This window comes from Triticum aestivum, chromosome 6D, assembly GCF_018294505.1.
Source record: "Triticum aestivum cultivar Chinese Spring chromosome 6D, IWGSC CS RefSeq v2.1, whole genome shotgun sequence".
Taxonomy (NCBI): domain Eukaryota; kingdom Viridiplantae; phylum Streptophyta; class Magnoliopsida; order Poales; family Poaceae; genus Triticum; species Triticum aestivum.
The window spans coordinates 106,661,029-106,684,902 of NC_057811.1; the positions used below are offsets into that span (position 1 = coordinate 106,661,029).

At 49.8% G+C, this 23,874-nt stretch overlaps 1 protein-coding gene across 1 annotated transcript; it reads left to right on the forward strand.

Moving 5' to 3' along the window:
• The first annotated feature begins 2,237 nt into the window (after positions 1–2,237).
• On the forward strand, positions 2,238–14,617 carry LOC123141248 (uncharacterized). The gene is made up of 2 exons (XM_044560440.1): positions 2,238–2,474; positions 14,298–14,617. The coding sequence occupies exons 1-2, from the start codon at positions 2,366–2,368 to the stop codon at positions 14,546–14,548; spliced, it is 360 nt and encodes a 119-aa protein (XP_044416375.1). The 5' UTR covers positions 2,238–2,365; the 3' UTR covers positions 14,549–14,617.
• The last annotated feature ends 9,257 nt before the right edge of the window (positions 14,618–23,874 follow it).

The following is a 23,874-nucleotide window of genomic DNA, read 5'->3' on the forward strand; positions in this document are numbered from 1 at the left end:
AGGAATTTTTTTGAAATTCCTACGTTCCCCAACAGTATAAATGTTAACATGATCTGAAAATGTTCACCATGGATACTAAGAATGCTTAATGCCTATTTAAAACGGTTGAGACGTATTTTAAAATAAAAAGGAAAAGGAAAAAATAACCGAAAAATCTCCAAAAGAAACCAATAAAAAGGCACAAGAAAAGGGATTTTTTTTCACCCTAGCTTTTATCCATTTCTTTATGCTACTCTAAAATTGTACATGTCACTGTTGTCATTCTTAGCTTTTAACAATGTATCACAAATGTCATTCTGTCAGGTCAATGTACGTTTTGACCAAACACAACAGGGAAAAGACCACACTGTCCTCGGTTCTGCAGTTTTGCTACTCAACCTTTTGCACTTTCATAGTTTTGCAGCACATAGCAATTTGTAATACATTGTCAAAAACTAAGAGTGGCATAAGGAAAATGAGGGAAATCTAGAGTGGTAAAAAAACCCCAAGGTAAGAAAAAGTAAAAACCTATAGGAACCTTTCCAAAACTGGGTGAAAGGTTCCCAAAACCAGTTGGTGCTGTGTATATATAGAACCTTCCCTCTGAACCAACTTAACGTTATTGTGCCGACCCATTCTAGCGATCGCTACAGGCAAGACGGTACTCGGTATCGCAATAAGAGAGACACGATTCTCACATCAAATAGGAGCTCCTGTTAAATATTACCTGCGTCCGGGCTTATTAGTGCCCGTCGTATTTTGGCTTAAAGTTTGACCATACATTTGACTAATAAAATGTTAATGCATGTCACCAAAAATTATATCGTAGGATTCATATTTGAATGTAGTTTCAAATGTTACATATAACTTATATTTTATTAGTTAAAATCATGATAAAAATATGACCCTAAATATCAGGAACCAGTAAGCCCAGAGGTAGTAGTTTCCTAGGCCGAGATAGTAGGTGTTAATGCTCCTTCAGTTTGTTCTTTCGTTATTGTTTTTTCCTGGTTTTCTTTGATTTTTTGCCGTGTTTTCTTTGTTCCTTGTTTTACTTTTTCCTCCTGGTTTCCTTTTCCATTTCTTTTTTTAATTTTCTTTTACCTTTTTCTAATTCATAATCACTTTCTAGGAACAGTAAACAATTTTCTGAATATTTTTAAAATTCATGAACATGTTAAAACATATATTTGCTAATTTTCATCTTGTTGAAAACAAGAGTTTTAGCTAACCGATCTGTGTGCCGAAATTCATTTTCGTAACAGGTTGTGTCTATTTTTGTGTTGGCACCTCATTAGGCCACCCACAAATCTGTGTTCCTATCTTGTTTGCTTGCTTTTCTAAAAATATTTTCTTTACGCTGGATTCTTTGCTACCCATTCATTGTGTTCAAAGCGACATTTCGAGAGCTGAGGGAGGGGGGGGGGGGGGGGGGGTAGGCTGACTCCAATTTGATTCCCTCTCGATGCTTCCCCTCTGTCCTTTTTGAAGATTAATATGCCCTTGTTTGCTGGTGGTGGTTCGAGTCGGTCGCCTAGGTTGTTGTTGCTATTATTCTCTCCCTCCTCCCTTCCCTATTTTTTTGTGCGCATAACCTTACCTGTTAATTTTGTTTGTCTATTTTGTAGATCAGGCGAGTTAGTTTTGTTGATTTGGTGTGGTCTGGTAGACCGCGAGAGGGGTCTTCCAAAATCAATGCTTTTACGAAGGGAATGACGCGAAAGTCTCATGGTTGCAGAATCCAACCATTTACAATCATATTACAAGAGGCTCAACTCCCAACAAACACAAAGCAATGCTTTCAACAAAGGAATAACGCGAAACGGTATTGCCTGGTACAGACGAATTAAGGCCAGACCTACTGTTTTCACCTGAAAGATGAGATCAGATAGCCAAAGCAACACCAAAATGATGTCAAATGTTCTACCGTAACCACTTGGTGACCTAACGAAGACGATACTGACGTGCATGACTCTAACATGGACATTGCCACACGACTAATAATCATGCCCGCCCACGCTGTCAATCCATCCAAGACAAAAACCGTCCATGGAGTCACGATAAAATTTTGATTTTCGGCCGGAAAAAAATTCGGCCGAATTTGGGTCATCTTGCCTTGGCCCGTTATATGTCCCTTTCGACCAAATAATTTCGGGCCGAATTTTTTTGGGCCCAGCCAAACTTCTAGAGAATTCCTACCGTGGATCTGAGACAAAACCAGGAGACCGAGCGCCCTAAGCCTAGAAACCTCATTTCCTCTCGTTCTCCTCTTGTGTGCGACGCCGCCGCTGCACACGGTGAACCTCTCGTTCTCCGGCCAAGGCGCTCCACATCCAGGGTCCACTAGCTTTCTCCACCCCATCCATCTCCTCTCTGTTGCTTCTCCATGGTCACGGCCTGGCGCTCGACGGTTGCGGCAAAGGAGCTGACGGTGCACGAGCGGCAGGAGCACGGAGCATCGACAGCAGCATGGAGAGCGACCTCTTATTGGGAAGGTACATCCTCTTACGAGACGTTCCGTTTTCTAGATCACCAAGTTGCGAGACGTTCCGTAGATAGCGAGAGCTGTTCCGATCTAGGCGGCTCGATCAAATTGATCCAGCCCAAGCTAGCGCAAATTACTAGTCCGGCAAGCTGCACGGACGCCCGGATCAATTAAGCTGCCTGCATGTGTGCTTCTTTGCTAGTTTTGATGTACGTGCGCTACCGCTGCTCTTGATGAAGCACTATAAATCAACATGACGCGACTCACCTGTTTCATGGCCTTGTGAAGTGGTTTTCATTCTGAAATGAAACGGGATTGCTAAATACCACTCGACTCAGAATTAAGAAAGTCTTAGTCAACACTATATTCGTGAGATCTTACATGAAGATCCGTATAATTTCTTTTAAATCTCTCTTCTTTTTTATGTGTTATGGCCCCGTTTGATAGCTCTGCATTTTCTAAGTATTTTGATAATACTACAGTTTTTCTAAATACTATGGTTTTAATTACTTTGAGCTGTTTGGCCTAAAAAAAACTGTAGTATTTATACTACAATATTCCTCAAAACGCAGTATTTTCTCTGTCAAATAAAAAGAACCCCGGACCTTTTTTTTAAAACAGAGCCGGCGAAGAAAACAAGCCTGTTGCTTCGTCCTCGACTCCTCGTTCACTCCCAAGCCGCCGCCGCTATCTCGTTGCTGGAAATCATCTCCGTCGGTTCCCGTGGACAACAAAGAGACGACCATGAAAAAAACAGCGACTACGCTCGGCTATCATCTGTTGCCTTCTCTTGTCAAGGAGGCCCATGGCATGAAGCCAACAGACCTTGCTCGCAGAGGAAGACACAAGACAGCTCCTGCCGCCTGATGAAGATTGCAATCATCGCCGCTCCTACTTCTCTTTGTGCGACTGCTACGTACGGTGCCGGCCGGCCGACGGCAGGTCGAGTCACCTCGCCATAACTGAGAGGAAGGAGTTGGTGACTAGCACAGTGCACGGTGTTCCTCATCTTTTGTAAGCTGCAGGCAGAACTTTGGGCGTCGTCATTGATAGTTTGGCAGTGGACTTTGTGCATGTGGGTGGCCTTTTTGCATGGCCGTTGGGTCTGCAACGGCTGGGTAAGCTAAGGAGAAAACGCTAGCTAGCTATTACATACGTTGGTATATACAGCACTAGCCAAACAGCTCAAAGTATTCCCAATACTTCAAAATACTGTAGTATGTCAAAACTATAGTATCTTCTACCTACATACTAAAATGCTGTAGTTTTTTAATACTTTGGTTTTTTAATACTTTACTATCAAACACAGCCTATGTTACTTGACTGAGGCTTTGAAGATCCGGGTGCCCCGACACCCCCTTATCGAATCCGTTCAGCAATTTGAAGATTCATGCAGTATACTACTCCCTCCGTTCCTAAATACTTGTCTTTCTAGGCATTTCAAATGACTATCACATACGGATGTATGTAGACATATTTTAGAGTGTAGATTCACTCATTTTACTCCGTATGTAGTCACTTGTTGAAATGCCTAGAAAGACAAGTATTTAGGAACGGAGGGAGTAGCTAGCAGCAGAATACAGTGTTAGGGTAATTAAGCAAGGTAATTTATGGAGACAAACAGGGCAGCTCCTAGGCTGTAGCAGGGAATAGCAGGCATGCAGGAGGTCAACAGATGTCACCGTGGTAGGCCTGGCAGGAGGTCACGGAGGACAACCCATAGAGCGATGCACGCGATGGTGAAAAACGATAGAACTGGCCCTTTCTATAAAGTTCAGCACAAAATGAATCTCTTTTAAAAATATTTCACAAAATGGTTCTTTTGCATGACATCCGGGCCTGGGACATCATGCTAAACAACATGATGTCCTGGTCAAGGATATCATGAATCGACGACGCTCACCGTGCCACGTCGGTCCGGACACAATAGCATGACGCCCCTGGGAAGGCGCTATGCTTTAGCATGACCCCGTGACCCTGGGCGCCATGCATGTAGGTGCACTCAAAATACTTACTTAGTAGCTAGCTTATTGATACTTGCTTGCTTGGAATATGGGCATGCAAAATACTTCCTTAGTAGCTAAGCTAGAGCAATAAAAAACCGAACGCGTAGTCAGCAGCAACTAAGCTAGAACAAGACCAATAGAAAACCCTACACGGGACTTGTTCGTGGTGCTGCAGTTACCTATGAGCATCTACTACATGTTGTAAGATTGATCTTGTGGAAGCGTTCCTACTCCCGCGTGAGGTTTTATTGATCGATGACAGAAGCCTTGTCGTGGCTTACAAGCAATGCCCGATCGCTAGAGATACATGCAGTTACATAAGATACTACGAGAGGTTTAAGGGAGGAGATAGATCGGGAGTTGAGATTACATGCGTACATGACTCTAATTCTAATAACACCCTCCTTAGTCTCAACTATCCTAGATTAAGATTGTTCTTGAACTCTACAAATGACTTGACTGACAATGCTTTTGTAAATCCATCTGCTACTTGATCTTTGGAAGGAATAAATCTTATCTCTAACTTCTTCTCTGCAACCCTTTCTCGAACAAAATGAAAATCAATCTTAATGTGTTTGGTTCTGGCATGGAAGACTGGGTTAGCAGATAGATAAGTCGCACCTGACAGGAAGTGCGTTGCTATTTTCTTCCCAATTCTGCAAGCAAATATTCCAACCAAATAATTTCAGCAGTAACATTTGCCAAGGATTTGTACTCAGCTTATGTACTTAACCTTGACACTGTTTCTTGTTTCCTGGCTCTCCAAGAAATAAGATTAGAACGAAAAAAGATAGTAAAACCTCCAGTGATTTTCTGTCGCCACTATAGCCTGCCCAGTCAGCATCAGAGAAAGCACTCACAAGAGTAGAACTAGAGCATCTAAACTGAAGTCCCAAACTCACAGTGTGCTTAATAATACCGTACAATCCTTTTGACAGCTGTCCAATGAGCAGAGGTAGGAGCATGCATGTATTGACAAAGGGTTGCAGAGGGATGAGTTCCTGTGGGCATCATGGAGCTGAAGAGGGATGAGTTCCAAGCTCTTACTCAAGGAAAGATGACATTGTCGGAATATCTGAGTCGTTTCACGTAGCTGGCATGTTATGGAAGGGCAGATATTCCAACTGAAGCTGACAAGACTGTCAAGTTTTTGCAAGGGCTGAACCCTGGGTTGAAGGACATGCGCTTGTCAACAAGGCTATACTCCAGGAGAACTCTAGGAGGGAAGTAGAGGAAGATCATAAGCATAGAGCACCATAGAATCACCATGGGGCAAGTAGCTCACGACAGAAGATAGCTACATGCATGTCAAGCCATCAAGGACCAATAACACATTTCAGCCCAATGCATATAAGACTCCACGAGCTGAAGTGGGAGGTAATCATGCTAATACAGTTGGAAAGTCATGCTTCAGTTGTGGGAAAGAGGGTCACTTTGCTGTTGCATGTCCCAACAAGAACACCGGTCCCACTCCAGTGAAGTTCAATTTGGGTTCTGTAGATAAGACACCCACAACAGGACGTGGCCGAGGCATTCTCAATACACCCAGGAGTACACCTAATGCACCAGGACGTGGCAGGGTCAACCATGTCACCATCGAGCATGCTCAAGAGGCACCAGATGTTGTTCTTGGTATGTTCCCGATCAACTCGTATTATGGTTCAATACTTTTTTATACTTGAGCTTCTCATTCGTTTATTTCAAGGAGTTTTGCCAAAAAAACATGATTTTTTAACTGAGGGTTTGAACTTGCAAATGGTAGTGCAATCACCTGGGGGAATTTTAAGGACTGGGTAGAAGTGTCCTTAAGTGGTCATAGTTGAGGAGTAGAGTTCCTAGAAAATCTTATCTTGATAAACTCCAAAGGCTTGGATATCATTTTAGGAATGAATTGGTTAAGAAAACATAAGGCATTTGTAGATTGTGCTAGGACCTCTGTTACTTTAACAAGCACTGAAGGGGTCATTGTGGAGTACCAAGACAAGATTGCACCTCGACTCGAGGTTGATTCCATGTTGAACAAAGTCAAGGAGTTAACGGTTGAGGACGTTCGAGTAGTGAAGAGGTATCCGCATCTCTTTCCGGAGAATTGCTTGGATTGCCACTAGACCATGAGATTGAGTTTGTCATTGAGTTAATACCAGGCACTGCTCCTATTGCAAAGAGACCCTATAAAATGACAATGATTGAATTAGCTGAGTTAAAGAAGCAAATTCGGGAGCTAGAAGAGAAGGGTTATATTAGGCTGAGCACATCACCATGGGGCGCACCTGTGCTATTTGTGAAAAAAAGATGGTAGCATGCACATGTGTGTGGATTACCAAGCGCTGAATGCAACAACTATTAAGAATAAGTATCCCTTGCCAAGGATTAATGACTTATTTGAACAGTTGAAGGGAGCATGTCTATTTTCCAAAATACATCTCAGATCAGGATAACACCAGTTGACGATTCGCCCATAAGATGTTCCAAAGACCGCCTTTGTTACTCGATATGGTCTCTATGAGTTTTTGGTATGTCATTTGGACTTACAAATGCACCATCTTACTTCATGTATCTCATGAATAGCGTATTCATGGATTGCCTAAATAAGTTTGTTGTAGTGTTTGTCGATGATGTTTTGATCTATTCCCGGAGTGAAGAAGAGCATGAGAAACACCTTCGAGTGGTTTTCGAGAGGCTAAGGGCTCATTAACTCTATGCCAAGTTCAGTAAGTGTGGATTCTGGTTGAAACAAGTGGACTTTCTACGCCATGTCATCTCAGCCGAAGGTGTTGACATGGATCCAGCAAAGGTGGAAGCAGTACTCAGTTGGAAGCAACCTAAGAATGTGTCAGAGATATGCAGTTTCCTTGGACTAGCCGGGTATTAGTAGAAGATTTTTCCCGGATCTCAAGGCCTATGACTCAATTGTTAAAGAAGGATAGAAAGTTCGAGTGGTCAGAAGCTTGTGAAGCGAGTTTCCAAGAACTCAAGAGGAGGTTGACAACTGGTCCAATACTGGTATTGCAGATATTCCACAAGATTTTGACGTTTATTGTGATGCTTCTCAGCAAAGTTTGGGATGCGTGCTTATGCAACAAGAGAAAGTTGTAGCGTATTCATCGAGATAGTTACACCCTCATGAGGTTAACTATCCCACACATGATTTGGAATTAGCTGTTGTAGTGCATGCCTTGAAAACTTGGAGGCATTACCTTATTGGAAATCGGTGTGAGATATACTCGGATCATAAGAGTTTGAAATACATTTTCACACAACTGTATATGAATCTCAGACAAAGAAGGTGGCTAGATTTGATCAAGAACTACAACCTCGGCATTAATTACCACCCTGGTAAAGCTAATGTTGTAGCTGATGCACTGAGCAAGAAGGTCTATGTCAACAATGTGATGATTCAAAAGGAAGCACAAGAAATTTATGAGGAAATTGCAAGCTGAACATGTATGTGAACCTCGCAGAAAATGGTGAAATGTTAGAGGTTAAGTTTACTCTCCAAGATCAAGTGCGAGAAGCGCAGAAAGATGACAAGGGCATAAAGAGATTCGAGAGAAAATCAAATTTGGCGAAGCACCCGACTGCAGAGAGGATGAGAGTGGAAGCATATGGTTTTGGGACCGTTTGTTGGTGCCAGAACGAAAAGAGATCAAGGACACAATCATGAAGGAAGCTCATTACTTAGCGTACTCAATACACCCTAGAAGTACAAAGATGTATAATGATCTTTGGGGTAATTTTTGGTGGTCTAGCATGAAGCAAGAAATTGCCAAGTATGTTTCATTGTGTGATGTATGCTGAAGGGTCAAGGCGAAGCATCAGAAGCCCGCGGGACTACTGCAGCCACTTAAGATTCCAGTACGAAAATGGGAAGATATTGGAATGGACTTCATCACGGGTCTTCCAAGGATCTTCTGGATTTGATTCTATTTGGGTTATAGTGGATAGATTGACCAAGTTAGCTCATTTCATTCCGGTAAAGACTACCTATGGTGGAGAGAAGCTTGCAGAGTTATATATGGCAAGAATCATCCGCACACATGGTGTTCCTAAGAGGATAGTGTCAGATTAAAGTAGTCAGTTTACCTCATGCTTCTGGAAGAAAATACATGAGGTTCGAGGAACTAAGTTGGATTTCAGTACAACATATCACCCACAGACTGATGGACAGACTGAGCGGGTAAACCTAATTCTTGAAGACATGCTTCGGGCTTGTTTTGACATCAACGTAGTTGGTATGAGAGTCTTCCTTATGCTGAGTTTTCTTATAACAACAATTATCAAGCAAGTATAAAGATGCTCCTTTTGAGGCTTTATATGGACAGAAGTGTCGCACACCTCTTAACCGGCATGAAGTAGGTGAAAACCAAGTGTTCGGTCCTGACACATTGGAAGAGGCGGACAAGCAAGTGAAAATGATTCAAGAAAGGTTGAAGGCAGCCCAGTCTAGACAGAAGGCTTATTTGGATAAATGTTGCCATGGCATATCATTCAAGATAGGAGATGACGTGTACTTAAAGGTATCTCCACTACATGGAATGCGTCCTTTTGGAATCAAGGGTAAGCTAGCACCACGATACATTGGTCAGTTTGGGATTACCGCTTGACGTGGAGAGGTAGCCTATCAGCTGGCACTCCCAGAGAAGTTGTCAAATGTGCACAATGTGTTCCATGTGTCATAGTTAAAGAAATGTTTTAAGAAACCCAAGGAAGAGATGCAGAAGACTTCACTGGACAACATTCAAGTCAAGTATGATTTGACGTATGAATAATGTCCTATCATCACTCTTGATGAGCACTTGCGAACAACTAGGAGAAAGGCGATCAAACTTTGCAAGGTGCAGTGGAGCCATCACAGCGAGAAGGAAGAAACGTGGGAGCGAGAAGATGACCTCAGGGAGGAGTTCCCAAATCTGTTCTCTTAGCTCTGAATCTCGGGTCGAGATTCCTTGCAAGGAGGGTAGAGTTGTCACATCCTGATTTTTTTTCGGTTGTTTAATTTTTTTTAAAGCTAAGGATTTTGCAACATGGTCTTATACTCCAATGAGTTAATTTAGTGTACGTCAGGGAGAAAATAATTTTCTGTAATATCCTGAGTCTATTTAGTAATTTGCAGTAATTTTTATTGAAATTTTCTTGTCTATTTTCTTTTATGGAATTCTCGTATTTTCTGGAAGCCATTTGGTTTTTATGTTCCTGTTACTTCCTATCTAGCTATTTAATTCCATAATCAATATTATTATTGATTTCTTCCCTGTTCTCATTTGGTCCTTGGACCAATGGACACTTTCAAGCCATGCCATTGTTGGCATGACTCACGTACGTATACAGTAGCATCTCCTATATTCTTATTTTTTTCAGTCTATTCTTTTGGCCACCAAAACAACCAGGCCCAAGGCCCAGCGATGCAGCAAGCCGCTCGGCCCAGCCGAGCATGCGAGCAGACGCTCGTCTTCCTCCTTCCCCACCTACGTTGAAGCATATTCGTTCATCGAAAAGGTGTGGTAGCACCCGGGGGTCCCGACACCCCTTTATCTGTCTGTTCCCCTTTGCTAAGATTCGTGCGGTTGTCTAAAATTGCAGAGCGTTTGCAGCAGCAGCATGCTTTATCAGGCGAGTTGACCGAGCTAATAGCCCTGTCTCTACACGCGAGTAGGTCGTAGCCTCACTGTTCATCGTTGGAGCTACTGTAATACCCTTGTCTCGACAGGAGTGCCAGGCAGCCCCTGTTGTAAAGGGCAAATTTGACAATTTTGACCTCGGGACGAAATCATTTCACAGAATGAACTGCCCGTGAAACTATTTCACTCCCCTGACCTTTTTGTGCAGCGCCCGCCACGCCGGCGCCACACCCTACTGTGCAGCGCCTAGCGCGGCGGCGTTGCACTCCTGTCCACCGTGGCAGCCCCTGGGCCCGTACCCAGCAGTGCAGCGCCTCCGAGCTAGGCGCCACACATGTAATGTGCAGCGCCTAGAGGCTAGGCGCTGCACTGTGACTTATCCAGCCACTTGGCTGGGCCCCCTCCCCCCCACACCACACACTCTCTCACTCTCTCCCCCGAGCTTTGCCCCCTCTCCCACTCTCTCCCCCTCTCAAATCTTCTTCCAAATCTTGCAAATTTGAAGAATTTGTCCGTGGATTTCGAAGTCAAACCCTCCCTCAAGGTAATATTCTCCGATCCCCTTGTTTTGATCCAAGTAAAGTTCTCCCATTGCTCATTTGTTGCTAGTTTGGGGAAACCCTAGTTTGTTTGGATCTAGAGATTTGCATGGAGATGTGAGATGTTTGTTTGCCAATTTCTATGATTGGGCTTTGTTAGTATGCTAGGGTTATTCTTATGGGTGTTCTTATGTTGGTGCTAGGGTTAGGTTTAGGGCTAGGGTTATGGTTAGGGTTATGGTTATGGTTAGGTTAGGGTTATGGCTAGGGTTAGGGTTGTTGTTTCATATATATATATTAGGGTTTGTATTCCGTGTTAATCCTTGGATTAGTACCCATGGAAGAAATGTTACCTTGTGTTATTTGAATGCTTATAGGGATGGGAAGAACATGTGTGTTTGTTTATCATGGGGACAAAGACGCCTTCTTGAAAGGCAATATTGAACCGGACCGGGATGAGCTTGACATGGCGTTTGATAGTAGTCCTAGCTATGCGGAGCTCTTGCACCAAGTGAGGAAAGATTTGAATTTGATGGACCCTAGTGATATCGTTGAGTTGGAGGGAAGGCATAATCTAGGTTTAGGAATGCACATCCGTTGGAAGACAATGCGTGTGAACTCGGAGCAACGTTGGGTTGCATACAAGGAGACGGTGGCCGAATCACTAGACAAGGCTCTTGAGTTATTTGCAACGAAGAAGGTTGATTCAAGTTTGCATTTGTACTTGAACCAGAACCCCTCCCCTTTGTTTGCTAGTAGCCCCCCACCATTGAAGCGAGATGAAATTGTTGAACCTCTTTTGACCCAAGAAGTGAGGCCAACATTGAGCCCGTATACAAACTACCAAGATAAATCTTTGCAAGAGGACAATGATGAGTATGCGGACGATGACAATGAAGTTGATCTCCATGACAACAATGTGGGTGATCTCGACAAATATCATTTGCAAGAGACAATGGACCATTCCATCCCTTTTTCCTGTGCATATGCATCGGACTCAGATGACGATGGTCCCGATGAACAATTTGATGCGGAGGGGTTCACGGTGAAGGAGGCCGAAGCTTTCGAGAAGGTATTTGGTCGGGATCATCGGACTACATTGTTCAAGGATGTTAGTCTCGCGGATGAAGCTGTGTCAGATGGTGGCCAATGTGTACCTCTTGGGGTTAGGCCAAGCTCTCACCGTGATTTGGTAGACGACAAGAACCGGATTGCTAAAGGTTCTAAGTTCGACAGCTTGTTGGAATTGAAGATGTGGCTCGACAACTACTCGGTTACGCATTATCGTCCACACAAGGTGGTGAACTCGGACGTCAATGTGCACTACACGGTTGCATGTGCATGTGAAGATGAAAAGGAGGTCCAACTTGGACTTACAAGAGGCTGTGGTGGTGGTAGAGCTCGTGGAAAGGAGGTCCAACTTGGACTTACAAGAGGCCGTGGCGGTTGTCCGTGGATTGTGCGTGCAAGAACATGGAAAGGAGGTCCAACTTGGCATGTAGTGAGTTGTGTGCCAACTCACATGTGCCAAGGCAAAAGGGTGGATGGCAAGATTGTGTCCCAAGACCACAAACAACTCACGTCCGAGTTCATCGCTTACAGGCTCTCCAACTCAATATCCACACTTCCAACAATGAGCGTCCAACATGTCATTGACCTTGTGAAAGCCATCTTTCATTACAAGGTGAAATACGGCAAGGCATGGAAGGTGAAGCAAGCCGCATTTAAGATGTTGTATGGTACATGGGAGGAAGCATACAACCGAATCCCTAGGTTGTTGTTAGCCATGGCCGCGACAAACCCGGGCATGGTTCATGTGGTCGAGCCTCATGGGCACCAAACAACGGTTCATGAAGGAAGGAAAGTCAGAGTATTTGGCCGTGCTTTTTGGGCGTTCGAGCAATGTGTGAGGGCTTTCGAACATTGTAGGCCGGTCATCGCAATTGATGGCACGTTCTTGACCGGACAATACAAGGGCACCTTGTTGGTTGCGATAGCAAGTGATGCCAATAATCGGGTGTTGCCATTGGCATTTGCTTTGGTTGAGGTGGAAAACAATGACAACTGGGAGTGGTTTCTGCATCTTTTGAGGACAAAGGTGTTACCCGCTCAAAGGGAAATTTGTGTCATATCGTATCGGAATCAAGGAATTCTTAACGCCGTGGAGATTGACATTCCCGGGCATGATCCGTTGCACCATCGATGGTGCATGAGGCACTTTTGTTCGAACTTCTATAGGGCATGTGGCCTTAAGGAGTTGGCCGATGATCTTCAAGATTGTTGTCTCGCTTTCTCCGATAAGCGCTTCGCCACTTTGTACAACAAATTGCTCGCACACAAAAAACTTGATCCCGGGGGTCAAGAATTTCTCAATAGGCACATTCAATACCGGAACAAGTGGGCACGTGCTTTTGATGAAGATGGCTGGAGATACGGTCAAATGACAAGCAATATGGCCGAATGCTTCAATAGGGTGCTCAAAGGTGCACGTGGATTACCCGTGATGGCAATAGTTCGATACACATTTGACAAGATGAATGCGTACTTTGTAAAGTACTCGATGGAACCCGATGCACAGATAGCGGGTGAGAACCCACGGAAGTACAAGTACAAGTTCCCACCCAAAGTTGATGAATGGTTGGTATTTAAATCACGGAAGGCGGACTCAGAAGAAGCTATATTATATGACAACGAAGAGTGGAAGTACGAAGTGAAAAGCCAGGAGGAACCACAAACGATGGCCGGCAACATGGAGGTCGGGCTTTCAAGGTGTCGTTAACACAATGTGATTGCACTTGCGGGAGGCCATTGTTGCTTCATCTCCCATGCTCACACTTGTATACCGCCGGTCGCGTTAGGAATGTGGACATCAATCACCCATGCACCGTGAGGGAGTCGGAGTTCTCAATCATGACGGTCAAGAAAACATGGGCTCCCCGCTTTCACCCATACTTTGACCAATCACAATGGCCGGAGTATCATGGAGTTCAACTATGGCCGGATCCGGAGTTGAAGGTTGTCACACGGGGTAGACGTAAGACAAAGCATCTTAGAGGCGACATGGACGGATGGGGCCATGGTGGGCGCCGTGAAGCGGGCAACGACCAATTCCAAGAGCCTCGTGAGAGCTCCCGTTGTGGGGAGTGCAAAGGTCATGGCCACAACAAAAGAAAATGTACGAAACCAAGGAAAAGGTCCAAGAAAAATGATGCAAGCACAAGCCAACAAAGAGCTACACAAGGGAGCCAACCAAGTGGTAGCCAACCTAGTGGTAGCCAACAAGTGCCTAGCCAACCAAGTGTTAGCCAAAGAGGATCTAGGCAACAAAGAGGTCGGCAACTTGGACGTACAAGAGGCCGTGGTGGTGGTAGAGGTGGTGGTGGTGGTCTAGGCCGTGGTGGTGGTAGAGCTCGACGTGGTGGTAATGGCCGTGGTGATGGTCTCGGCCGTGGTGATGGTCTCGGCCTTGGTGGTGGACTTGGCCGTGGTGATGGACAAGGGCAAGTTCGTTATAGAGGAATGTTTGGATACCTAGATGGACCGTTTCCCTATGTTCCTCACTAACTATAATGTATCATATGTTCTTGTTTTTTCATATGTTCTTCTTTTTCATATGTGCTTCCATTTGTTCTTATTGTCCTTACTAACCATTATGTTTCACTCATTGTAGGTATGGCGGCTTCCCAACCCAACAAACCAACGATGAAGGAGGATGGCGAAGATGAGATGTCGGGATGGTGGGAGAAGGCTGCGAAGAAGCTTAGAGAGGAGGATGCAGCCAAGCTAAAGAAGAAGAAGGAAGAGGAGCTTGAGAAGGAGAGGAAGCGAAAACAGACTGCGGCAAATGCGATGCATGCTAGGGAGCAAGCGTTGATGAGGAAAGTTGAGGAGGCACAGAAGAAGCGTCAACAGGATTTTTAAGAAAGAACCATGATGCTTTGGGCAATTGCAGCTGAAAAAGGAGAGAGGGACAATCAGATATTCATGGAGAGGGTGGTTAAGTAGGCTCACCTCATAAGAAAAAGGGAGGAGGAAGAGGAAGAAGAGAGGAAGAAGAAGAAGGGAAAGGGGCCTTGCTCTATGCAATAGAGCTATGTCATCCTCTTTGATTTGGTTGTGAACTACTATGTCTCCTCTTCGATTTGGTTGTGAACTACTATGTCTCCTCTTCGATTTGGTTGTGAACTACTATGTGCCGTGAACTACTATGTCTCCTCGATTTGGTTGTAAGAACTACTATGTGCGGTGAACTACTATGTCTCCTCCTCGATTTGGTTCTAAGAACTACTATGTGTCGTGAAGTACTATGTGTTATGAACTACTATGTGTCGTGAAGTACTTCGTGCATATGTTCTTTTCACAGTTGTTTGCTTGCTACATATCAATCCTACTTCACATCTGGGTGCTGCAATCTACAGTTGTTACTTACTATGTTTGAATATGCTAAAAAATTCACTAAGTCCAACTGCAACGCCTAGCATCTGGGCGCTGCAATCTACCATGTGGCACCTAGCTGCTGTGGCTCTCTGGATAGCTACAGACCTGTGCAGCGCCTAGCCTGGAGGTGCCACACTCTACAGTGCAGCGCCTAGCCGGCACCTCCAGGCTAGGCGCTGCACAGGTCTGTAGCTATCCAGACAACAACAGAACGTATGGCAAGTTATAGACCCGTGCAGCGCCTAGCCCGGAGGCGCCACACTCTACTGTGCAGCGCCTGGCAGCTATGCGTTGCACAGTATAGTGTGGCGCCTCCGGGCTAGGCGCTGCACAGGTCTGTAGCTATGCAGACAGCAACAGAAGGTATGGCAAGTTACAGATGTCGGAGTAAATGGCCACGGGTAGCCATAACAACTACCCCTGGTTCTTCAGAAAAGTTATCAGGCCTTTGGGCCTTCAAGCACTCCAAGCATTTGGGCCGCCTTTCCTAGCCGGCTACCTCTAAAGCCGACTCCCGGAAGGCGGCCCGGCCTCGAGCAACCTCTCCCCAGGATGACTACGGGGTGGCCGACTCCAAGAAGCCGGCCAAGAAGGACGCCGGCTTCTAGCAGCCGGCCGAGACCACAACCACCAAAGCTGTTCCCACATAATGGCGACACGACGGGGTGTGGCCACAGTGCGGCCCACTATCCCCGAAGCCCGAGGCGGGCATGGCTACAGGAGGCCATACGGGACGGCCGTCTCCCGTGCGGCTCGGCACTGTAGCCATGCTAGCCTCGACGTCATCCATGACCCACTCCTGTACGGCCCAAGGACTACGGGCCCCTTCAGCCAGAGAGAGGCGTGAAGGCGGCCCGGCCTTTCCCAGTCGGCCAAGAGCATAGCCGGCCTTCAGAAGCCGGCTACTCCCTTCCTCGAAGCAGGAGCCCCATTAAGGAGACAAGACGAGGTAAGGCTACAGTGATAGCCCCCGAGGCGGCCCACTGTAGCCACTCTTACCTCGACAAAGCCCTCGTCATCACAGGCGAGGCTACAGTAACCAGCCGCCGACAAGACCCTAGGCGGTGGGGCCGGCCTGTCGATCAAGTAGCCGGCAGCCGGCGGGACCCAGCAGCCGGCGGAGAAGCCGGCGAGCGTAGACACTGACGGCTGGGACCAGTTCCCAGTCGGATTACCATTGTACCCCCGGGGGTAGGCCTATATAAACCCCCCGGAGCACCCATGCAAAGGGTTCGCACCCAAGCGTAGTTGGCCTCTGAGCATAGAGTTGCCCTCTAAGCATAGCACACACACCATAGATAGAGAGAAACAAGAGCTAGCCTTGTTCTTCTTCCCCCTTGATCTCAACAGCTCTAGGAGCGATTGTAGCTACCTTTTATCGATCTAGTGATCATGCGGAGACCCCGCAGAGCAGGACTAGGGGTGTTATCTCCTCGGAGAGCCCCGAACCTGGGTAAGATTCGCCGGCGTGCATGTCTTCGCCTCATCCCGTTTCCAGGCACCGGCGACGTTTTATTGGCTCCCACAATGATAAGCCATCCCTTGGCATATGTCGCACCAACCACCCGACATTTGGTGCCCACCGTGGGGCCAGGTGCACCGTCGTCCGGAGACCTGTTCTGGACGGGAACCCTCTTCCTCCCCCGCGAGGGCAGCCAACTCGCTGCGCCCGATGGCGCTTGCCTCGACGCGCTGCAAGGCGTCGACGACGCTTGCGCAGCGAGCTGCCTCGCCGACTTGCTCGGCGAGACTCGCATCTCCGACGAGCCTGCGTCCGACGCAGGCACCGACTACCCTGAGAGCCGCCTCATCAGCCTCCTCGACTAGCTTCACGTCTCTAGCAAGCCTACTGCAGATGTGGAGTCGGTCGGCTCCACCGACCCGATGCTCATCGACTCCGACACCGCGTCGCTCGACGCCTACCCCTCCGACGTGGTGGTCTTCGACGACCCCCTCCCTCGAGCTGACAGCGGCAGCAGCGCTGTCACCGAAGTGCTGGTCATCAGCCACGTCTCCAACTCGGGCGAGAATGCCCGCGACGCTCAGCAAGCGGCGATGCACGACCTCTCCGTCCCCATCCCGGCAAACGCCGACGCCGAGACCCTGGAGGCACGCCGCCTTGCCCTCATCGCGGAGGGCAAGAAGATAGCCTCGATGAGACGCCTCACCGAGGCCCACCAGCGCGAAGTCGACCGCGCCGCCTTCGGCACGCCGCCGCCTAGCGGCCCGAGCCGAGCCGGCTTCGTCCAGAAGCGCGGCGCAGCCGTTGCCAGCATGCTGGGCGCAGATCGCCCCGTCTACGCCACCCCGCTCGAGAATCTGCGAGCCGCTCAGGCGGCTGCAGAGGAGCTCAATGGGCTGGGAGCCGATGAGCTCCCCTACATGACAAGACGGATCCAGCAGCTGATCGACGCGGCTGCAGAACGGCACGAAGCCGGCGCCCGTGCTGATAGTCATCCCCCGCGCAGGGAGCACGCCGCGACGTCCCGCTCGCCGACTGCGAGCGGCGCGCGCCAGAAGAAAGACAAGGAGCCGGCTGCCAGCCGCAGCCGGACTCGCATTACCATCGAGCGCGACGCGGATGGCCGCCCTCGAGCTGTAGAGCACCAAGGAAACCTGCCTCCTCCCCCGCCTCGAAGAGAAAGACGCCTCACTCCGCCGCCTGTCACACATCCGACTCTTGGCGACCGACTCGGCCGCCGAGAAGGAGTCGGCGAGAACGACGCCCGCCACAGGATCGACCGCCTTGCTCGATCCTTGGCGTTAGAAGAAGAAGACGATGTCGGCCCGCCATGCTTTGGCCCCCGCATCCGCGACGAGCCCTTCCCCAAAGGGTTCTCGCTCCCCAGAGACACGCCCAAGTACAACGGCTCGGTGAAGCCGGAAGATTGGCTCATCGACTACTCCACGGCCGTCAGCATCGCCAACGGCAATCGGCGCGTCGCCGTGAAGTACGTCCCCCTGATGCTGCAGGGCACGGCGCGAACATGGCTCAACAGCCTCAAGCCCTACAGCATCAACAGTTGGCTGGACTTCACCGAAGTTTTCGTTCGCAACTTCGCCAGCACCTACAAGCGGCCTCCCAAGCCTCGCCAGCTCTCCCTCTGCGTCCAGGGGCCCAACGAGTCGACCCGCGACTACCTCACGCGATGGGCTGAGCTCCGCAACTCCTGCGAGGGAGTGCATGAGGTCCAGGCCATCGAGTACTTCACTACCGGGTGCCGAGAGGGCACCCTCCTCAAGCACCGACTCCTCTGCGACGAGCCGGCTACCCTCGACGAGCTACTGGTCATCGCTGACAAGTACGCCACTGCCGACTCCTCAATGAAGACCGAGCTCCGAGTGGACGCCTCGGGGAAAGTGGTTGCTCCGGCTCCCAAGACGCCGGCTGGCGACCCTAATCGGCGCCCCTACCAGAACGACCACAAGCGCAAGGGCCCCATGCCGACTTCGTCCAGTCGGCAGGTGGCCACAGTTGAAGACGAGCAGCCCGAAGAGCGGCCCGCTCCCAAGAAGAAGGGTGGCCGGCCGCCCTGGCAGCCGTCTTTCTCCTACGAACATGCACTCGATGCCCCCTGCAAGTTCCACAGCGGCGCGAAGCCGTCCAACCATACAACACGGAAATGCCACTGGCTCACCCGCATCACCAAGGGCGAAGGGATGTTGCCGCCTCCGCCTCCCGGCCCGCCGCCTCCAGCCCCCCAGCAGCCGGCCGCTCGGCCGGCGGTCGGCGCCATCCAAGACGAATTCCCCGAAGAGCACGCCGCCTACGTCGTCTTCACCAGTCAAGCCGACGACAAGCGCAGCCGACGCCGGCAGCACCAAGAAGTGAACGCAGTCGCCTCTAGCACCGCCGAGTTCATGCACTGGTCGGAAAAGCCAATCAGCTGGAGCCAGGCCGACCACCCAGAGGTGATGCCTTCGCCTGGCTCCTATGCTATGGTCTTGGACGTCACCCTTGCGACGGAGAGGCGAGCTGCCAGATTTTCCCGCGTCCTGATAGACGGCGGAAGCAGTATCAACATACTGTACCGCGATACCATAAACAAGCTGAACATCAAAGCGAAGCAGCTCATGCCGAGCCGCACCGTCTTCCTTGGTATCGTACCCGGCCTGTCTTGCTCTCCAATCGGCAAGATCAAAATGGATGTTCTCTTCGGAGACAAAGATCATTTTCGCCGGGAAGCAATATGGTTCGAGGTAGTGGATTTGGAGAGCCCCTATCATGCGCTGCTTGGCCGACCTGCTTTGGCCAAGTTCATGGCTGTGCCCCACTACGCCTACCTGAAGATGAAGATGCCGAGCTCGAAGGGGATCATCACGGTAGCCGGCGACTACAAGAAGTCCATCGAGTGTGCCATGGCCAGCAGCCGGCTGGCCGAGTCCCTCGTGGTGGCAGAAGAGAAGAAGATGTTGGAACGGGTTGTGGCCATGGCCGGCAAGCAGCCGGCCTTGTCCCCCAACCCCAAGGATTGTGATGCGCAGGGCTCCTTCCAGCCTGCCAAAGAGACGAAGAAGATACCTCTGGACCCGGAGAACCCGGAGAGGTTCGCCGTGATTGGGGCGAACTTGGACAGTAAATAGGAAGGCGAGCTCGTCGACTTCCTCCGTGAGAATCGAGACATCTTTGCATGGTCCCCAAAGGACATGCCGGGTGTCCCGAAGGATTTCGCCGAGCACAAATTACATGTCCGAGCTGATGCGAAGCCGGTCAAGCAACCCCTCCGCCGACTATCAGAAGAGAAGCGAAGAATTGTGGGAGAAGAGATAGCCCGGCTCCTTGCAGCCGGCTTTATCATGGAAGTGTTCTTTCCAGAGTGGCTTGCCAACCCAGTTCTGGTTCTGAAGAAGAATAACAAGTGGCGTATGTGTATAGACTACACGAGTTTGAACAAGGCCTGCCCAAAAGATCCGTTTGCTCTGCCACGGATTGACCAAGTGATAGACTCCACAGCCGGATGCGAGCTGTTAAGTTTTTTGGATGCATACTCAGGGTATCATCAGATCAAGTTGGACCCGGCTGACCGCCTGAAGACTGCCTTCATCACACCCTTTGGAGCTTTCTGCTACCTGACAATGACATTCGGCTTGAGAAATGCCGGTGCCACTTTTCAGCGTTGCATGCAGAAATGTCTCTTGAAACAACTCGGCAGAAATGCCCACGTCTACGTAGACGACATTGTGGTGAAGACAGAGAAGCGCGGTACCTTGCTGGAAGACCTGAAAGAAACATTTGCCAACTTGCGCCGATTCCAGATCAAGCTCAACCCCGAGAAGTGCGTGTTCGGAGTGCCAGCCGGCCAGCTGCTAGGCTTCCTGGTCTCCGAACGCGGCATTGAGTGCAACCCCGTCAAGATCAAGGCCATCGAGAGGATGGAGATTCCCACCAAGCTGCGAGATGTGCAGAAGTTCACTGGCTGCTTAGCCTCCCTGAATCGTTTTATCAGCCGACTAGGAGAGAAGGCTCTCCCCCTGTACCGACTCATGAAGAAGTCCACTCACTTTGAGTGGAATGATCAAGCCGACCAAGCCTTCCATGAGTTGAAGAAAATGTTGACCACTCCGCCTGTCCTGGCTGCGCCGACTGAGAAGGAGCCCATGCTCCTCTACATCGCCGCGACAAGCCGAGTCGTCAGCACTGTTGTTGTGGTCCAGCGCCCGGAGGAAGGCCGAGCCCAGCTAGTCCAGAGGCCGGTCTACTATCTCAGCGAAGTACTGTCCAGCTCAAAGCAAAACTACCCGCACTACCAGAAGATGTGCTATGGGGTGTACTTCGCTGCCAAGAAATTGAAGCCCTACTTCCAAGAGCACCCCATCACGGTCGTGTGCACTGCCCCGCTCGCCGAGATCATAGGCAGCCGGGATGCATCCGGCCGGGTGGCCAAATGGGCCATTGCCTTGGCGCCCTACACGATTTTCTATCAACCCCGCACCGCCATCAAGTCGCAAGCATTGGCCGACTTCCTCGTCGACTGGGCCGAGACCCAGTACTTACCGCCGGCTCCCGACTCTACCCATTGGCGGATGCACTTTGACGGGTCCAAGATGCGCACCGGCTTGGGAGCCGGCATCGTCCTCACCTCTCCCAAAGGCGACAAGCTCAAGTACACGCTGCAGATCCACTTCGCCGCCTCCAACAACGTGGCCGAGTACGAGGCGCTCGTACATGGGCTCCGGCTAGCCAAAGAACTCGGCATACGCCGGATCCTGTGCTACGGCGACTCAGACTTGGTGGTCCAGCAATCATCTGGCGACTGGGACGCCAAGGACGCGAACATGGCGAGCTACCGTTTCCTCGTCCAGCAGATAAGCGGATACTTCGAAGGGTGCGAGTTCCTTCACGTGCCAAGGGCCGACAACGACCAAGCAGATGCCCTAGCACGGATCGGCTCCACCCGACAAGCCATACCGACTGGCGTCTCCCTCCAGCGCCTCCTCAAGCCGTCCATCAAGCCGTCTCCAGAGTCGGATTCCATCTTCGTACCGCCTGCGCCAGAAACAGCCGGATCCGACTGGAGAAATCCCGCAGGCGGCACGGGGACTTCGACGACTGGCCCGGGGACTGCCGTAGTCGCACCCGGCCCGGGGACTTCAGAACCCGGCTCGGGGACTGCAGCAGTCGGCCCGGGGACTGCAACGACACAAGAAGCGGTGGCCGACTCCAATGCAACACCCAACCCACCCACCCGAGTCATGGTGGCCACATTAACAGAAGAAGAAGTCACAGCTCCCTCATGGGCCCAGCCCATCCTCAAGTTCCTAGTCAGCAGAGAGCTGCCGGCTGATGAGATCTCAGCAAGACTAGTGCAACGACGAGCCGCAGCATACACAATAATCAACAGAGAGCTTGTGAAGCGCAGCGTCACTGGAGTCTTCCAGCGTTGCGTCGAGCCAGAAAAAGGAGTGGCAATCCTCAAAGACATCCACCAAGGCGAATGCGGCCATCACGCAGCCTCAAGATCCCTCGTGGCCAAGGCTTTCCGCCACGGTTTCTTCTGGCCGACTGCCTTGGAGGATGCTAAAGAAATAGTCAAGAGCTGCAGAGGATGCCAAGTTTTTAGTTCCAAGCAACACCTGCCGGCTTCTGCACTCAAGACCATTCCCCTCACCTGGCCTTTTGCCGTCTGGGGACTGGACATGGTGGGCCCTTTCAAGACAGCCCGCGGCGGCCTGACACATCTACTCGTTGCTGTGGACAAGTTCACAAAGTGGATCGAAGCCAAGCCGATTAAGAAGCTGAACGGGCCGACTGCCGTGACATTCATCACCGACATCACTACTCGGTACGGCGTGCCGCACAGCATCATCACCGACAACGGCACGAACTTCGCCAAAGGAGCACTGGCACGTTTCTGCGCGACGCAGGGCATCCGACTGGACTTAGCGTCCGTTGCCCACCCGCAGTCAAACGGCCAGGTCGAGCGAGCAAATGGACTCATCCTCTCCGGCATCAAGCCCCGACTGGTTGTACCACTGGAGCGATCGGCCGGCTGCTGGCTCGAAGAGCTGCCGGCTGTCCTCTGGAGTCTGCGCACTACACCCAACAAGTCAACCGGCTTCACTCCATTCTTCCTTGTGTACGGTGCCGAGGCTGTCATCCCAACAGACATCGAGTTCGACTCGCCTCGGATCACCATGTACACGGAGGAGGAAGCCAAAGAAGCAAGAGAAGACGGCGTCGACCTACTGGAAGAAGGCCGGCTGTTAGCCCTCAGCCGGTCCGCCATCTACCAGCAAGGGCTGCGCCGCTACTACAACCGCAAGGTCAAGCCAAGATCCTTCCAAGAGGGCGACCTTGTGCTCCGGCTGATCCAGCGAACAGCCGGCCAGCACAAGCTCTCGGCCCCTTGGGAAGGCCCCTTCGTCGTCAGCAAGGCACTCGGCAACGACTCCTACTACTTGATCGACGTGCAAAAACCAAGAGCACGCAAGAGAGACGACTCCGGCAAGGAGTCGGAGCGACCATGGAACGCAAACCTCCTAAGACGATTTTACAGCTGAAAAGCAGTATGTATCACGCTCCCCTTTTTGTATTAAGTACAAACCAACAGGCCCCCCGAACAGTACTCGGGGACTGCCTTTTATTTATCTATGAATGACGAGTGTCATATCCATGAATGTATTATTACATTTCGAATTCTTGTCCGGCACCGGGTTCGACTAGTCGGCCCGGGGACTGGCCGCCTTGAGCTATATCGAAAGTTTTTCCTAAAGTCAGAAAAGTAGTGCGCAGGCTCCCGAGTCCCCTCTTGTTGCAAGTCGCAGCTCAAAGAACTGACTGCCCGACTAGCAAGAGGCAAGACAGAAAGGACGCCCACACGAAAAACGGCTAAGGAACAACTAACCTATATAGCAAAGAGACGGCCTCCAAATATGCCTGCCGGCTACCAAAGCAGCCGGCTGGCCGGCTTCCTAAAAAACTTAGCTTTAGTCCAGCAGAGCTAAAGTACTTCCCCCTCCCCAATCGGCCAGGCACTCCCCGGCTACAGATTGCAGAGCAACTGTTTGACTGGGGAGGCGACAACCAAGGGAGGGCGGCAAAGGAAAAAGCAGAAGGACAAAAAGCAAAAAGTACAAGGAAAGGCCAAATTGCATAAGTATATATACATAAAGCCGCCAACAGGCCGGCAACAGACTTAAGTTTGAATAGACCCAGTGGGTGGAATTGTGCAGACTTAACCACACATTGTTCAAAAGTAACAAGACATGAAAACAAAAGAAAGAAGACTAGGACGCGACATGAAGGCCGAGCTGGTCGGTGAAGGCGGCCTCGCCGGCTGAAGGAGTGGCCGCCTAGCTGGTCCCGGCTT

What these genes read in the sequence shown, in the direction of transcription:
- LOC123141248 (XM_044560440.1), top strand. Translation starts at nt 2,366, where the DNA reads ATGGTCACGGCCTGGCGCTCGACGGTTGCGGCAAAGGAGCTGACGGTG. An exon ending in AGCGACCTCTTATTGGGAAG is followed by an intron (nt 2,475 to 14,297) that starts GTACATCCTCTT and finishes CACTCATTGTAG; the next exon opens with GTATGGCGGCTTCCCAACCC.